Source organism: Cuculus canorus, chromosome 36 (genome assembly GCF_017976375.1).
Source record: "Cuculus canorus isolate bCucCan1 chromosome 36, bCucCan1.pri, whole genome shotgun sequence".
NCBI lineage: Eukaryota > Metazoa > Chordata > Aves > Cuculiformes > Cuculidae > Cuculus > Cuculus canorus.
In genome coordinates this window covers 188,211-205,750 of record NC_071436.1, presented here as the reverse complement: position 1 = coordinate 205,750, position 17,540 = coordinate 188,211, and the positions used below count along the sequence as shown (strand labels likewise).

At 57.8% G+C, this 17,540-nt stretch overlaps 2 protein-coding genes across 2 annotated transcripts in view; both read right to left on the bottom strand.

The window, feature by feature from the left end:
* Positions 1–98: 98 nt before the first annotated feature.
* Positions 99–15,159, bottom strand: LOC128849955 (uncharacterized; the record flags this gene model as incomplete). Its single annotated transcript, XM_054052696.1, has 5 exons — positions 14,868–15,159; positions 14,311–14,616; positions 13,873–14,280; positions 223–1,193; positions 99–176 (listed from the first exon to the last, which is right to left on the bottom strand). Coding segments are annotated over exons 1-5 (1,998 nt in total), but the record flags the coding sequence as incomplete, so codon positions are not given.
* LOC128849954 (dentin sialophosphoprotein-like) overlaps positions 14,436–17,540 on the bottom strand; it is a 51,872-nt gene continuing 48,767 nt past the window's right edge. The window contains exons 14-17 of the mRNA XM_054052695.1: positions 17,248–17,418; positions 15,212–15,445; positions 14,836–14,867; positions 14,436–14,522 (exon numbers count right to left, since the gene is read on the bottom strand). Coding sequence (XP_053908670.1) covers positions 15,266–15,445; positions 17,248–17,418 — 351 coding nt within the window. The 3' untranslated portion in view covers positions 14,436–14,522; positions 14,836–14,867; positions 15,212–15,265. The remainder of the gene's footprint in view (positions 14,523–14,835; positions 14,868–15,211; positions 15,446–17,247; positions 17,419–17,540) is intronic.

Here is a 17,540-nt window from a genome sequence, read left to right as displayed (position 1 = left end):
CTTGGGGTTCTTCTGGGGTCCTTGAGGTCCCCTTGAGGACCTCTTGGGGTTCCCCTGAGGTTCTCGGGGTCCCCTTGAGGACCTCTTGGGGTTCTCCTGAGGGTCTCGAGGTCCACTTGAGGTTCTTCTGGATCTCTTGGGTTCTCCTCAGGTTCTCGGGGTCCCCTTGAGGATCTCTTGAGGTTCTCCTGAGGTTCTTGGGCTTCCCTTGAGGGTCTTTTGGGGTTCTCCTGAGGTTCTTGGGGTCCCCTTGAGGATCTCTTGGGGTTCTCCTGAGGTTCTCGAGGTCCCCTTGAGGTTCTTTTGGATCTCTTGGAGTTCTCCCGAGGTTCTTGAAGTTCTCCTGAGGTCCTCGGGGTCCCCTTGAGGACCTCTTGGGGTTCTCCTGAGGTCCTCGAGGTCCCCTTGAGGATCTCTTGAGGTTCTCCTGAGGTTCTTGAAGTTCTCCTGAGGTCCTTGGGGTCCCCTTGAGGACCTCTTGAAGTTCTCCTGAGGTCCTTGGGGTCCCCTTGAGGATCTCTTGGGGTTCTCCTGAGGTTCTCGGGGTCCCCTTGAGGATCTTTTGGGGTTCTCCTGAAGTTCTCGAGGTCCCCTGGAGGATCTCTTGGGGTTCTCCTGAGGTCCTCGAGGTCCCCTTGAGGTTCTTTTGGATCTCTTGGAGTTCTCCTGAGGTCCTCGAGGTCCCTTTGAGGACCTCTTGAGGTTCTCCTGAGGTCCTCGACGTTCCCTTGAGGTTCTTCTGGACCTCTTGGGGTCCTCCTGAGGTTCTTGGGGTTCTTCTGGGGTCCTTGAGGTCCCCTTGAGGACCTCTTGGGGTTCCCCTGAGGTTCTCGGGGTCCCCTTGAGGACCTCTTGGGGTTCTCCTGAGGTTCTCGGGGTCCTCCTGAGGTCCTCGAAGTCCACTTGAGGGTCTTTTGGGGTTCTCCTGAGGTTCTTGGGGTCCTCCTGAGGTCCTCGAGGTCCCCTTGAGTATCTCTTGGGGTTCTCCTGAGGTTCTTGAAGTTCTCCTGAGGTTCTCAGGGTCCTCTCGGGGTCCTCTCGGGGTCCCCTTTGTGTCCTGGGGGGGTTCTCGGGTGCCCTCAGGGCTCTCCTGGTCCCGACTGCCGCCCCAGTTCCTCCCAGTTCCTCCCAGTTCCTCCCAGTTCCTCCCAGTCCCTCCCAGTTCCGGCTTTCAGCCGGTCCGAGCACTCTTGCTTCACCCCAGTTCCACCACTGGTTTTGGCCCCCATCCCAGTTTCATCCCAGTTCACCCCACTCGCATTCCAGTTCCACCCAGTTCACCACCAGTTCCACCCAGTTCAACCCCAGTTTCCCCCCAGTTCCACCCAGTTCAACCCCAGTTTCATCCCAGTTCCCTCCCAGTTCCCTCCCAGTTCCTTCCAGTTCACCCCACTCGCATTCCAGTTCCACCCAGTTCACCCCCAGTTCCACCCAGTTCATCCCCAGTTCACCCCCAGTTCCACCCAGTTCACCCCCAGTTCCACCCAGTTCCCTCCCAGTTCCACCACTGGTTTTGGCCCCCATCCCAGTTTCATCCCAGTTCACCACACTCACATTCCAGTTCCACCCAGTTCACCCCCAGTCCCACCCAGTTCACCCCCAGTTCCACCAATTCATCCCCAGTTCACCCCCAGTTCCACCCAGTTCACCCCCAGTTCCACCCAGTTCAACCCCAGTTTCATCCCAGTTCCCCCCAGTTCACCCCACTCACATTCCAGTTCCACCCAGTTCCATCCCAGTTCCACCCAATTCACCCCCAGTTCACCCCCAATTCATCCCCAGTTTACCCCCAGTTCCCTCCCAGTTTCATCCCAGTTCACCCCCAGTTCCACCCAGTTCACCCCCAGTTCATCCCAGTTCACCCCCAGTTCCCCCCCAGTTCCCCCCCAGTTCCCTCCCAGTTTCACCACTGGTTTTGGCCCCCATCCCAGTTTCATCCCAGTTCACCACACTCACATTCCAGTTCCACCCAGTTCAGCCCCAGTTCCACCCAGTTCACCACCAGTCCACCCCCAGTTCCACCCAGTTCAACCCCAGTTCCCTCCCAGTTTCATCCCAGTCATCCCAGTTCACCCCACTCGCATTCCAGTTCCACCCAGTTCACCCCCAGTTCCACCCAGTTCAACCCCAGTTTCTCCCCAGTTCCCTCCCAGTCATCCCAGTTCACCCCACTCGCATTCCAGTTCCACCCCAGTTCCACCCCAGTTCCCTCCCAGTTTCACCACTGGTTTTGGCCCCCATCCCAGTTTCATCCCAGTTCACCCCACTCACATTCCAGTTCCTCCCAGTTCCATCCCAGTTACAGCACTGGCTTCACCCCCTCCCCCTCCAGTTCACCCCAGTCCATCCCAGTTCACCCCAGTCCATCCCAGTTCAACCCCAGTCCATCCCAGTTCACCCCAGTCCATCCCAGTTCAACCCCAGTTCCATCCCAGTTCCCCCCAGTTCCCCCCAGTTCCCTCCCAGTTCCTTCCCATTTCCCCCCAGTCCCCCCAGTTCCTTCCCAGTTTCCCCCAGTTCCCCCCAGTTCCCCCCAGTTCCCTCCCAGTTCCCCCCAGTTCACCCCAGTCCCCGCAGTTCCTTCCCAGTTCCCCCCAGTTCCCCCCAGTTCCCTCCCAGTTCCTCCCAGTTCCCCCCAGTTCCCCCCAGTTCCCTCCCAGTTCCCCCCAGTTCCCCCCAGTTCCCTCCCAGTGCTCCCAGTCAGACCAGTTCCGGCCCCTTTGGCCCAGTTCACCCCAGTGCCTTTGGCTCCCATCCCAGTTTACCCAGTCAGACCAGTTCCAGCCCCGCCTGCCCCAGCGGCCGCCCACCAGTTAAGAACCAGTTCACCCCAGTTACGCCACTGGTTGGGCTCCCAGTTCACACCAGTTCACCTCAATTCCATCCCAGTGCCATCCCAGTTCACCTCAATTGCATCCCAGTTCCTCCCAGTTCACCTCAATTCCATCCCAGTTCCTCCCAGTTCACCTCAATTCCATCCCAGTTCCTCCCAGTTCACCTCAATTCCACCCCAGTTCCATCCCAGTTCCTCCCAGTTCACCTCAATTCCATCCCAGTTCCATCCCAGTTCACCTCAATTCCACCCCAGTTCCATCCCAGTTCCTCCCAGTTCACCTCAATTCCATCCCAGTTCCTCCCAGTTCACCTCAATTCCACCCCAGTTCCATCCCAGTTCCTCCCAGTTCACCTCAATTCCATCCCAGTTCCATCCCAGTTCACCTCAATTCCACCCCAGTTCCATCCCAGTTCCTCCCAGTTCACCTCAATTCCATCCCAGTTCCATCCCAGTTCCTCCCAGTTCACCTCAATTCCACCCCAGTTCCATCCCAGTTCTTCCCAGTTCACCTCAATTGCACCCCAGTTCAACCCCAGTTCCATCCCAGTTCCTCCCAGTTCACCCCAGTTCACCCCAGTTCACCCCAGTTACACCCCCAGTTCCATCCCAGTTCCTCCCAGTTCACCCCAGTTACACCCCCAGTTCCATCCCAGTTCCTCCCAGTTCACCCCAGTTCACCCCAGTCCATCCCAGTTCACCCCAGTCCATCCCAGTAACACCACTGGCTTTGCCCCTCCCCCCTCCGGTTCATCCCAGTCCATCCCAGTTCACCCCAGTCCATCCCAGTTCACCCCAGTTCACCCCAGTCCATCCCAGTTTAACCCCAGTTCCTCCCAGTTCACCCCAGTTCACCCCAGTCCATCCCAGTTTAACCCCAGTTCCATCCCAGTTCACCCCAGTTCACCCCTGTTCCCCCCAGTCCATCCCAGTTCATCCCAGTTCACCCCAGTTCCATCCCAGTTCCACCACTGGCTTCCCCTCCCCCATCCCAGTCCATCCCAGTTCCCTCCCAGTTCCCCCACTGGGCCCAGTCAGACCAGTTCCACCAGTGACCTCTGGCCCAGTTCATCCCAGTCCATCCCAGTTCATCCCAGTTACGCCACTGCCTCTGAGCTCCACCCCAGTCCATCCCAGTTTACACCACTGGGACTGCTCCTTCTCCCAGTTCCATCCCAGTTCATCCCAGTTCATCCCAGTTCCATCCCAGTTCCATCCCAGTTCATCCCAGTTCATCCCAGTTCACACCAGTGCCCTCGGCCCCCCCTCCCAGTTCATCCCAGTTCACACCAGTGCCCTCAGCCCCTCTCCCAGTTCATCCCAGTTCACACCAGTGCCCTCGGCCCCTCTCCCAGTTCATCCCAGTTCACACCAGTGCCCTTGGACCCCCTCCCAGTTCATCCCAGTTCACCTCAATTGTACCCCAGTTCCATCCCAGTTCCTCCCAGTTCACCCCAGTCCATCCCAGTTCACCCCAGTCCATCCCAGTTCAACCCCAGTCCATCCCAGTTCCACCCCAGTTCCATCCCAGTTCACCCCAGTCCATCCCAGTAACACCACTGGCTTTGCCCCTCCCCCCTCCAGTTCATCCCAGTTCCATCCCAGTTCATCCCAGTTCACCCCAGTCCATCCCAGTTCATCCCAGTTCACCCCAGTTCATCCCAGTTCATCCCAGTTCACCCCAGTCCATCCCAGTTCCATCCCAGTTCCACCACTGGCTTCCCCTCCCCCATCCCAGTCCATCCCAGTTCCCTCCCAGTTCCCCCCCTGGGCCCAGTCAGACCAGTTCCACCAGTGACCTCTGGCCCAGTTCATCCCAGTTCATCCCAGTTCATCCCAGTTACGCCACTGCCTCTGAGCTCCACCCCAGTCCATCCCAGTTTACACCACTGGGACTGCTCCTTCTCCCAGTTCCATCCCAGTTCCATCCCAGTTCATCCCAGTTCACACCAGTGCCCTCGGCCCCTCTCCCAGTCCATCCCAGTTCACCCCAGTCCATCCCAGTTCCACCCCAGTCCATCCCAGTTCACCCCAGTTCCATCCCAGTTCATCCCAGTTCACCCCAGTTCAACCCCAGTTCCACCCCAGTTCACCCCAGTCCATCCCAGTTCCCCCCAGTTCCATCCCAGTTCCCCCCAGTCGATCCCAGTTCACCCCAGTCCACCCCAGTTCACCCCAGTCCACCCCAGTTCCACCCCAGTTCCATCCCAGTTCACCCCAGTCCATCCCAGTTCAACCCCAGTTCCATCCCAGTTCACCCCAGTCCATCCCAGTCCATCCCAGTCCATCCCAGTTCCATCCGAGTCCACCCCAGTTCACCCCAGTCCATCCCAGTAACACCACTGGCTTTGCCCCTCCCCCCTCCAGTTCATCCCAGTCCATCCCAGTCCACCCCAGTTCCATCCCAGTTCAACCCCAGTTCCACCCCAGTCCATCCCAGTAACACCACTGGCTTTGCCCCTCCCCCCTCCGGTTCATCCCAGTCCATCCCAGTTCATCCCAGTCCATCCCAGTTCAACCCCAGTTCCACCCCAGTCCATCCCAGTTCCACCCCAGTTCACCCCAGTCCATCCCAGTTCACCCCAGTTCCACCCCAGTCCATCCCAGTTCCACCCCAGTTCCATCCCAGTTCACCCCAGTCCATCCCAGTTCACCCCAGTCCCATCCCAGTTCACCCCAGTCCATCCCAGTTCAACCCCAGTTCCATCCCAGTTCACCCCAGTTCACCCCCGTCCATCCCAGTTCAACTCCAGTTCCATCCCAGTTCACCCCAGTCCATCCCAGTAACACCACTGGCTTTGCCCCTCCCCCCTCCAGTTCACCCCAGTCCATCCCAGTTCACCCCAGTTACACCCCCAGTTCCATCCCAGTTCACCCCAGTTCCCCCCAGTTCCATCCCAGTTCACCCCAGTTCATCCCAGTTCCATCCCAGTTCATCCCAGTTCCACCGCTGGCTTCCCCTCCCCCATCCCAGTCCATCCCAGTCCATCCCAGTTCACCCCAGTTCCATCCCAGTTCACCCCAGTTCCATCCCAGTTCATCCCAGTTCCACCACTGGCTTCCCCTCCCCCATCCCAGTCCATCCCAGTCCATCCCAGTTCCCTCCCAGTTCCCCCCCTGGGCCCAGTCAGACCAGTTCCACCAGTGACCTCTGGCCCAGTTCATCCCAGTCCATCCCAGTTCATCCCAGTTACGCCACTGCCTCTGAGCTCCACCCCAGTCCATCCCAGTTTACACCACTGGGACTGCTCCTTCTCCCAGTTCCATCCCAGTTCATCCCAGTTCCATCCCAGTTCATCCCAGTTCATCCCAGTTCATCCCAGTCCATCCCAGTTCAACCCCAGTTCCATCCCAGTTCCATCCCAGTTCATCCCAGTTCACACCAGTGCCCTCAGCCCCCCCTCCCAGTTCATCCCAGTTCACACCAGTGCCCTCGGCCCCCCCTCCCAGTTCATCCCAGTTCACACCAGTGCCCTTGGCCCCTCTCCCAGTTCATCCCAGTTCACACCAGTGCCCTCGGCCCCCTCTCCCAGTCCATCCCAGTTCACCCCAGTGCATCCCAGTTCCACCCCAGTTCCATCCCAGTCCATCCCAGTTCACCCCAGTCCATCCCAGTTCAACCCCAGTCCATCCCAGTTCACCCCAGTCCATCCCAGTTCAACCCCAGTCCATCCCAGTTCATCCCAGTTCACCCCAGTTCACCCCAGTGCATCCCAGTTCCATCCCAGTTCACCCCAGTTCCATCCCAGTTCACCCCAGTCCATCCCAGTTCACCCCAGTTCACCCCAGTTCAACCCCAGTTCCATCCCAGTTCACCCCAGTTCCATCCCAGTTCACCCCAGTTCACCCCAGTTCAACCCCAGTTCCATCCCAGTTCACCCCAGTCCATCCCAGTAACACCACTGGTTTTGCCACTCCCCCCTCCAGTTCATCCCAGTTCATCCCAGTTCACCCCAGTTCCATCCCAGTCCATCCCAGTTCACCCCAGTCCATCCCAGTAACACCACTGGTTTTGCCCCTCCCCCCTCCAGTTCATCCCAGTTCATCCCAGTCCACCCCAGTTCCATCCCAGTTCCATCCCAGTTCACCCCAGTCCATCCCAGTAACACCACTGGCTTTGCCCCTCCCCCCTCCAGTTCCATCCCAGTTCCATCCCAGTTCACCCCAGTTCAACCCCAGTCCATCCCAGTTCACCCCAGTCCATCCCAGTTCAACCCCAGTCCATCCCAGTTCCACCCCAGTTCCATCCCAGTTCACCCCAGTCCATCCCAGTAACACCACTGGCTTTGCCCCTCCCCCCTCCAGTTCATCCCAGTTCCATCCCAGTTCATCCCAGTTCATCCCAGTTCACCCCAGTCCATCCCAGTTCCACCACTGGCTTCCCCTCCCCCACCCCAGTCCATCCCAGTTCCCTCCCAGTTCCCCCACTGGGCCCAGTCAGACCAGTTCCACCAGTGACCTCTGGCCCAGTTCATCCCAGTTCATCCCAGTTCATCCCAGTTCATCCCAGTTCACACCAGTGCCCTCAGCCCCCCCTCCCAGTTCATCCCAGTTCACACCAGTGCCCTCGGCCCCCCCTCCCAGTTCATCCCAGTTCACACCAGTGCCCTTGGCCCCTCTCCCAGTTCATCCCAGTTCACACCAGTGCCCTCGGCCCCCTCTCCCAGTCCATCCCAGTTCACCCCAGTGCATCCCAGTTCCACCCCAGTTCCATCCCAGTCCATCCCAGTTCACCCCAGTCCATCCCAGTTCAACCCCAGTCCATCCCAGTTCACCCCAGTCCATCCCAGTTCAACCCCAGTCCATCTCAGTTCATCCCAGTTCACCCCAGTTCACCCCAGTGCATCCCAGTTCCATCCCAGTTCACCCCAGTTCCATCCCAGTTCACCCCAGTCCATCCCAGTTCACCCCAGTTCACCCCAGTTCAACCCCAGTTCCATCCCAGTTCACCCCAGTTCCATCCCAGTTCACCCCAGTTCACCCCAGTTCAACCCCAGTTCCATCCCAGTTCACCCCAGTCCATCCCAGTAACACCACTGGCTTTGCCCCTCCCCCCTCCAGTTCATCCCAGTTCCATCCCAGTTCATCCCAGTTCACCCCAGTCCATCCCAGTTCCATCCCAGTTCCACCACTGGCTTCCCCTCCCCCATCCCAGTCCATCCCAGTTCCCTCCCAGTTCCCCCACTGGGCCCAGTCAGACCAGTTCCACCAGTGACCTCTGGCCCAGTTCCTCCCAGTCCATCCCAGTTCATCCCAGTTACGCCACTGCCTCTGAGCTCCACCCCAGTCCATCCCAGTTTACACCACTGGGACTGCTCCTTCTCCCAGTTCCATCCCAGTTCATCCCAGTTCCATCCCAGTTCATCCCAGTTCAACCCCAGTTCCATCCCAGTCCATCCCAGTTTACACCACTGGGACTGCTCCTTCTCCCAGTTCCATCCCAGTTCCATCCCAGTTCCATCCCAGTTCATCCCAGTTCAACCCCAGTTCCATCCCAGTCCATCCCAGTTTACACCACTGGGACTGCTCCTTCTCCCAGTTCATCACAGTCCATCCCAGTTCAACCCCAGTTCCATCCCAGTTCCATCCCAGTTCACCTCAATTCCATCCCAGTGCCATCCCAGTTCATCCCAGTTCCATCCCAGTTCACCTCAATTCCATCCCAGTGCCATCCCAGTTCACCCCAGTTCCATACCAGTTCACCCCAGTCCATCCCAGTTCAACCCCAGTTCCACCCCAGTCCATCCCAGTTCCATCCCAGTTCACCCCAGTCCATCCCAGTTCCATTCCAGTTCACCCCAGTTCACCCCAGTCCATCCCAGTTCCATCCCAGTTCACCCCAGTCCATCCCAGTTCACCCCAGTTCCATCCCAGTTCACCCCAGTCCACCCCAGTTCCACCCCAGTTCCATCCCAGTTCACCCCAGTTCCATCCCAGTTCAACCCCAGTTCCATCCCAGTCCATCCCAGTTCCACCACTGGCTTCCCCTCCCCCACCCCAGTCCATCCCAGTTCCCTCCCAGTTCCCCCACTGGGCCCAGTCAGACCAGTTCCACCAGTGACCTCTGGCCCAGTTCATCCCAGTTCATCCCAGTTCATCCCAGTTCATCCCAGTTCACACCAGTGCCCTCAGCCCCCCCTCCCAGTTCATCCCAGTTCACACCAGTGCCCTCGGCCCCCCCTCCCAGTTCATCCCAGTTCACACCAGTGCCCTTGGCCCCTCTCCCAGTTCATCCCAGTTCACACCAGTGCCCTCGGCCCCCTCTCCCAGTCCATCCCAGTTCACCCCAGTGCATCCCAGTTCCACCCCAGTTCCATCCCAGTCCATCCCAGTTCACCCCAGTCCATCCCAGTTCAACCCCAGTCCATCTCAGTTCATCCCAGTTCACCCCAGTTCACCCCAGTGCATCCCAGTTCCATCCCAGTTCACCCCAGTTCCATCCCAGTTCACCCCAGTCCATCCCAGTTCACCCCAGTTCACCCCAGTTCAACCCCAGTTCCATCCTAGTTCACCCCAGTTCCATCCCAGTTCACCCCAGTTCACCCCAGTTCAACCCCAGTTCCATCCCAGTTCACCCCAGTTCACCCCAGTTCCATCCCAGTTCACCCCAGTTCACCCCAGTTCAACCCCAGTTCCATCCCCGTTCACCCCAGTCCATCCCAGTAACACCACTGGTTTTGCCCCTCCCCCCTCCAGTTCATCCCAGTTCATCCCAGTTCACCCCAGTTCCATCCCAGTCCATCCCAGTTCACCCCAGTCCATCCCAGTAACACCACTGGTTTTGCCCCTCCCCCCTCCAGTTCATCCCAGTTCACCCCCGTCCACCCCAGTTCCATCCCAGTTCCATCCCAGTTCACCCCAGTCCATCCCAGTAACACCACTGGCTTTGCCCCTCCCCCCTCCAGTTCCATCCCAGTTCCATCCCAGTTCACCCCAGTTCAACCCCAGTCCATCCCAGTTCACCCCAGTTCCATCCCAGTTCACCCCAGTTCACCCCAGTTCAACCCCAGTCCATCCCAGTTCATCCCAGTTCCGTTCCAGTTCACCCCAGTCCATCCCAGTTCACCCCAGTTCCATCCCAGTTCACCCCAGTCCATCCCAGTAACACCACTGGCTTTGCCCCTCCCCCCTCCAGTTCATCCCAGTTCCATCCCAGTTCATCCCAGTTCACCCCAGTCCATCCCAGTTCCATCCCAGTTCCACCACTGGCTTCCCCTCCCCCATCCCAGTCCATCCCAGTTCCCTCCCAGTTCCCCCCCTGGGCCCAGTCAGACCAGTTCCACCAGTGACCTCTGGCCCAGTTCCTCCCAGTCCATCCCAGTTCATCCCAGTTACGCCACTGCCTCTGAGCTCCACCCCAGTCCATCCCAGTTTACACCACTGGGACTGCTCCTTCTCCCAGTTCCATCCCAGTTCATCCCAGTTCCATCCCAGTTCATCCCAGTTCAACCCCAGTTCCATCCCAGTCCATCCCAGTTTACACCACTGGGACTGCTCCTTCTCCCAGTTCCATCCCAGTTCCATCCCAGTTCCATCCCAGTTCATCCCAGTTCAACCCCAGTTCCATCCCAGTCCATCCCAGTTTACACCACTGGGACTGCTCCTTCTCCCAGTTCATCACAGTCCATCCCAGTTCAACCCCAGTTCCATCCCAGTTCCATCCCAGTTCACCTCAATTCCATCCCAGTGCCATCCCAGTTCATCCCAGTTCCATCCCAGTTCACCTCAATTCCATCCCAGTGCCATCCCAGTTCATCCCAGTTCCATCCCAGTTCACCTCAATTCCATCCCAGTGCCATCCCAGTTCATCCCAGTTCCATCCCAGTTCATCCCAGTTCACACCAGTGCCCTCGGCCCCTCTCCCAGTCCATCCCAGTTCACCCCAGTTCCATCCCAGTTCACCCCAGTCCATCACAGTCCATCCCAGTTCATCCCAGTTCCGTTCCAGTTCACCCCAGTCCATCCCAGTTCAACCCCAGTCCATCCCAGTTCCACCCCAGTTCCATCCCAGTTCACCCCAGTTCCATCCCAGTAACACCACTGGCTTTGCCCCTCCCCCTCCAGTTCACCACAGTCCATCCCAGTTCACCCCAGTCCATCCCAGTTCACCCCAGTTCACCCCAGTCCATCCCAGTTTAACCCCAGTTCAACCCCAGTCCATCCCAGTTCACCACAGTTCCATCCCAGTTCACCCCAGTCCATCCCAGTCCATCCCAGTTCCATTCCAGTTCACCCCAGTCCATCCCAATTCCATCCCAGTTCCATCCCAGTTCACCCCAGTTCACCCCAGTTCCACCCCAGTTCCATCCCAGTTCACCCCAGTCCATCCCAGTAACACCACTGGCTTTGCCCCTCCCCCCTCCAGTTCATCCCAGTTCATCCCAGTCCACCCCAGTTCACCCCAGTCCATCCCAGTTCACCGCAATTCCACCCCAGTTCACCCCAGTCCATCCCAGTTCCACCCCAGTCCCATCCCAGTTCACCCCAGTCCATCCCAGTAACACCACTGGCTTTGCCCCTCCCCCCTCCGGTTCATCCCAGTCCATCCCAGTTCAACCCCAGTCCACCCCAGTTCACCCCAGTTCACCCCAGTCCATCCCAGTTCACCCCAGTTCACCCCAGTCCGTCCCAGTTCCATCCCAGTCCATCCCAGTTCACCCCAGTTCACCCCAGTTCCACCCCAGTTCCATTCCAGTTCACCCCAGTCCATCCCAGTTCATTCCAGTTCATCCCAGTTACGCCACTGCCTCTGAGCTCCACCCCAGTCCATCCCAGTTTACACCACTGGGACTGCTCCTTCTCCCAGTTCCATCCCAGTTCCATCCCAGTTCACCCCAGTTCATCCCAGTTCACACCAGTGCCCTCAGCCCCACATTCCAGTCCATACTGGGCTTTACTGGTTTTTACTGGTTTACACCAGGTTGTACTGGTTTATACTGGGCTGCACTGGGCCATAATCAGTTGTACTGGTTTATACTGGGTTGTACTGGTCCATACTGGGTTGTACTGGTCCATACTGGTCTGTACTGGTCGGCACTAGACTCTATGAGCTTATACTGGTCTATACTGGTTTATACTGGTCCATACTGGTCCATACTAGTCTGCACTGGTCCACACTGGCTTGCAGTGCTCCATACTGGTTTATACTGGTCCATACTGGGCTGTACTGGTCATACTGGGTTGCAGTGATGATTGGTTTGAATTGATCCATATTGTGTTATAGTGGTTTATACTGGTTTATATTGGTCTATACTGGTCTATACTGGTCCAAACTGGCTTGCAGTGCTCCATACTGGTTTATACTGGTCCATACTGGGCTGTACTGGTCATACTGGGTTGCGGTGATGATTGGTTTGAATTGATGCATACCGTGTTATAGTGGTTTATACTGGTTTATACTGGTCTATACTGGTCTATACTGGTCTATACTGGTCCAAACTGGCTTGCAGTGCTCCATACTGGTTTATACTGGTCCATACTGGGCTGTACTGGTCATACTGGGTGGCAGTGATGATTGGTTTGAATTGATCCATACTGTGTTATAGTGGTTTATACTGGTCTATACTGGTCTATACTGGTCCAAACTGGTCTATACTGGTCTATACTGGTCCATACTGGTCTATACTGGTCCATACTGGTTTATACTGGTCCATACTGGGCTGTACTGGTCATACTGGGTTGCAGTGATGATTGGTTTGAATTGATCCATACTGTGTTATAGTGGTTTATACTGGTTTATACTGGTTTATACTGGTCTATACTGGTCTATACTGGTCCAAACTGGCTTGCAGTGCTCCATACTGGTTTATACTGGTCCATACTGGGCTGTACTGGTCATACTGGGTTGCAGTGATGATTGGTTTGAATTGATCCATACTGTGTTATAGTGGTTTATACTGGTCTATACTGGTCTATACTGGTCTATACTGGTTTATACTGGTCCATACTGGTCTATACTGGTCCATACTGGTTTATACTGGTCCATACTGGTTTATACTGGTCCATACTGGGCGCTTCCCCCCCCCCGAAAGGCCACTCACACGTTGTTTCCACCATCACCTTTATTGTACCCAGTCCCTCCCAGTACAGACCAGTGACACCACTGGGAACCCCGAGACCCCCCAAAACCCCCACAGGGGACCCCAAAACCACCAGAGGGGACCCCAAAACCCCCACAGGGGACCCCAAAACCCCCATTGACAACAGAGGGGTCCCCAAAACCCCCAGAGGGGACCCCAAAACCCCCCAAAGACAACAGAGGGGACCCCAAAACTCCCAGAGGGGACCCCAAAACCCCCCAAAGACAACAGAGGGGACCCCAAAACCACCATAGGGGTCCCCAAAACTCCCAGAGGGGACCCCAAAACCCCCTAAGACACCAGAGGGGACCCCAAAACTCCCAGAGGGGACCCCAAAACTCCCCAAAGACACCAGAGGGGACCCTAAAACTCCTATTGACACCAGAGGGGACACCAAAACCCCCAGAGGGGACCCCAAACCCCCCATTGACACCAGAGGGGACCCCAAAACTCCCAGAGGGGACCCCAAAACCCCAGAGGAGTCCCCAAAACCCCCATTGACACCAGAGGGGACCCCAAAAACCCCCATTGACACCAGAGGGGACCCCAAAACTTCCATAGGGGACCCCAAAACCCCCCAAAGACAACAGAGGGGACCCAAAACCTCCAGAGGGGACCCCAAAACCCCCCAAAGACAACAGAGGGGACCCCAAAACCACCAGAGGGGACCCCAAAACCCCACAAAGACACCAGAGGGGACCCTAAAACTCCTATTGACACCAGAGGGGACCCCAAAACCTCCATAGGGGACCCCAAAACCCCCCAAAGCCACCAGAGGGGACCCCAAAACCTCCAATTGACACCATAAGGGACCCCAAAACCCCCACAAAGCCACCAGAGGGGTCCCTAAAACCTCCCATTGACATCATAGGGGACCCCAAAACTCCCCATTGACACCATAGGAGACCCCCAAACCTCCCATTGACACTATAGGGGACCCCAAAACCCCTCCAAAGGCACCAGAGGGGAACTCAAAATCCCCCCTTGACACCATAGGGGTCCCCAAAACCCCCACAGGGGACCCTAAAACCCCCCAAACACACCAGAGGGGACCCCAAAACCACCCATTGACACCATAGGGGACCCCAAAACTCCCCAAAGACACCACAGGGGACCTCAAAACCTCCCATTGACACCATAAGGGACCCCAAAACCTCCCCAAAGACACCACAGGGGACCCCAAAACCTCCCATTGACACCAGAGGGGACCCCAAAACCCCTCCAAAGCCACCAGAGGGGAACTCAAACTCCCCCATTGACACCATAGGGGACCCCAAAACTCCCCAAAGACACCAGAGGGGACCCCAAAACCTCCCATTGACACCATAAGGGACCCCAAAACCTCCCCAAAGCCACCACAGGGGACCCAAAACTCTCCAAAGCCACCAGAGGGGACCCTAAAACCCATATTGACACCAGAGGGGACCCCAAAACCTCCATAGGGGACCCTAAAACCCCCCATTGACACCAGAGGGGACCCCGAAACCCCTCCAAAGCCACCAGAGGGGACCCTAAAACCCATATTGACACCAGAGGGGACCCCAAAACCTCCCCAAAGCCACCACAGGGGACCCAAAACCTCCCATTGACACCATAGGGGACCCCAAAACCTCCCCAAAGCCACCACAGGGGACCCCAACACCTCCCATTGACACCATAGGGGACCCCAAAACTCCCCAAAGACACCAGAGGGGACCCCAAAACCTCCCATTGACACCATAAGGGACCCCAAAACCCCTACAAAGCCACCAGAGGGGAACTCAAAATCCCCCATTGACACCATAGGGGACCCCAAAACTCCCCAAAGACACCAGAGGGGACCCCAACACCTCCCATTGACACCATAGGGGACCCCGAAACCCCTCCAAAGCCACCAGAGGGGAACTCAAATTCCCTCATTGACACCATAGGGGACCCCAAAACCTCCCCAAAGCCACCAGAGGGGACCCCAAAACCTCCCATTGACACCAGAGGGGACCCCAAACTCTCCAAAGCCACCACAGGGGACCCCAACACCTCCCATTGACACCATAAGGGACCCCAAAACCTCCCCAAAGCCACCACAGGGGACCCCAAAACCTCCACAAAGCCACCACAGGGGACCCCAACACCTCCCATTGACACCAGAGGGGACCCCAAAACCCCTCCAAAGCGACCAGAGGGGAACTCAAACTCCCCCATTGACACCATAGGGGACCCCAAAACTCCCCAAAGCCACCAGAGGGGACCCCAAAACCACCACAAAGCCACCACAGGGGACCCCAAAACCTCCCATTGACACCATAGGGGACGCGAAAACTCCCCATTGACAACACAGGGGACCCCAAAAATGCTCCGCCATTGTCCCCCCCCCTCAGATGGCGACGCTGTTCTCGATGTTGGGGGGGTCGAGGTAGGGGTACGGCCATTCGAGGTTGGCGTTGCGGGCGCGGATGCGGCGGGAGATGGCGGCGAGGCGGCGGCGGAAGGCACGGAGGATGCGGCGGTGCGGGCGCTGCGTGAAGTGGCGCTCCGGGTAACAGCCCAGGGGGCGCTGGGGACAGAGGGGTCATGGCGGGGTCAGGGGGCGTTGGGGACATTGGGGTGATGGGGGTCAATGGGGTCATGGAGGTCAATGGTGCCATTGGGATCAATGGGGTCATGGAAGTCATGGAGGTCAATGGGGCCATTGGGATCAATGGGGTCATGGAGGTCAATGGGGCCATTGGGATCAATGGGGTCAATGGGATCAATGGGGTCAATGGGGCCATTGGGATCAATGGGGTCATGGAGGTCAATGGGGCCATTGGGATCAATGGGGCCATTGGGATCAATGGGGTCAATGGGGCCATTGGGATCAATGGGGTCATGGAGGTCAATGGAGCCATTGGGATCAATGGGATCAATGGTGTCATGGAGGTCAATGGGGCCATTGGGGTCATGGGGGGCTTTGGGATCAATGGAGTCAATGGGGTCATGGAGGTCAATGGAGCCATTGGGATCAGTGGGGTTCAATGGAGTCATGGAGGTCAATGGGGCCATTGGGATCAATGGGGCCATTGGGATCAATGGGGTCAATGGGGCCATGGAGGTCAATGGGGCCATTGGGATCAATGGGGTCATTGGGATCAATGGGGTCATGGGGGGCATTGGGATCAATGGGGTCAATGGTGTCATGGAGGTCAATGGGGCATTGGGGTTATGGGGGGCATTAGGTTCATTGGGATCAATGGGGTCAAGGGGATCATGGAGGTCAATGGGGACAATGGCGGCCATAGGGGGCATTGAGGCCATGGGGAACAATGGGGTCATGGGGGTCAATGGGGTCATTGGGATCAATGGGGTCATGAGGGTAAATGGGGTCGTTGGGATCAATGGGGTCATGGAGGTCAATGGGAACATGGTGGTCATTGGCGACAATGGCGGCCATAGGGGACATAGAGGCCATGGGGAACAATGGGGTCAACAGGGTCATGGAGGTCAATGGGGCCATTGGGGGCATTGGGTTCATTGGGGTCAATGGGGTCATGGAGGTCAATGGGGCCATTGGGGTCACGGGGGGCATTGGGATCAATGGGGTCAATGGGGACAATGGTGTCATGGAGGTCAATGGGGTCATTGGGGTCATGGGGGGCATTGGGATCAATGGGATCAATGGGCTTCAATGGGGTCATGGAGGTCAATGGGGACAATGGCGGCCATAGGGGACAATGGGGTGATGGGGATCAATGGGGTTATGGAGGTCAATGGGTCCATAGGGGTCATGGGGGGCATTGGGATCAATGGGGTCAATGGGGTCATGGAGGTCAATGGGACAATGGGGGTCAATGGGGATCATGAGGGTCTGAGGGATTATGGGGGTCATTGGGGTCAATGGGGGTTACTGGGAGCTATGGGGGTGTACTGGGAGCTATGGGGGAGCACTGGGAGCTATAGGGGGGTACTGGGAGCTATGGGGGGGTTACTGGGAGCTATGGGGGAGCACTGGGAACTATGGAGGGGTACTGGGAGCTATGGGGGGGCACTGGGAGCTATGGGGGGGTACTGGGAGCTATGGGGGAGCACTGGGACCTATGGGGGGGCAATGGGAGCTATGGGGGAGCACTGGGAGCTATGGGGGGGGGCACTGGGAGCTATGGGGGTGTACTGGGAGCTATGGGGGAGCACTGGGAGCTATGGGGGCGTACTGGGAGCTATGGGGGGGGCACTGGGAGCTATGGGGTGTACTGGGAGCTATGGGGGAGCACTGGGAGCTATGGGGGTGTACTGGGAGCTATGGGTGGGGGTACTGGGAGCTCTGGGGGGGTTACTGGGAGCTCTGGGGGGGTTTAACTGGGAGCACTGGGAGGGCCTCACCATGTCGAAGGGTTCGTTGCGCAGCACCCACAGCACCCCCAGAACGACCGCTGAGGTGTTGACGGACGGGAGGGACCCCAAAAACTCTTTCTCCGACAGCGGCGCCTTCGAGGTCGGGGGGGGCGCCCGCATGGCCGCCGGCATGTTGGGAACAAAGGCTCCCAGTTCAAACTGGGACGGGCACCGCCGGCACCAGTAAGGGGACTGGAGCTCCCAGGAACCCCCCCCATAGCTCCCAGTGCCCCCCCATAGCTCCCAGTAACCCCCCCATAGCTCCCAGTGCTCCCCCCAAA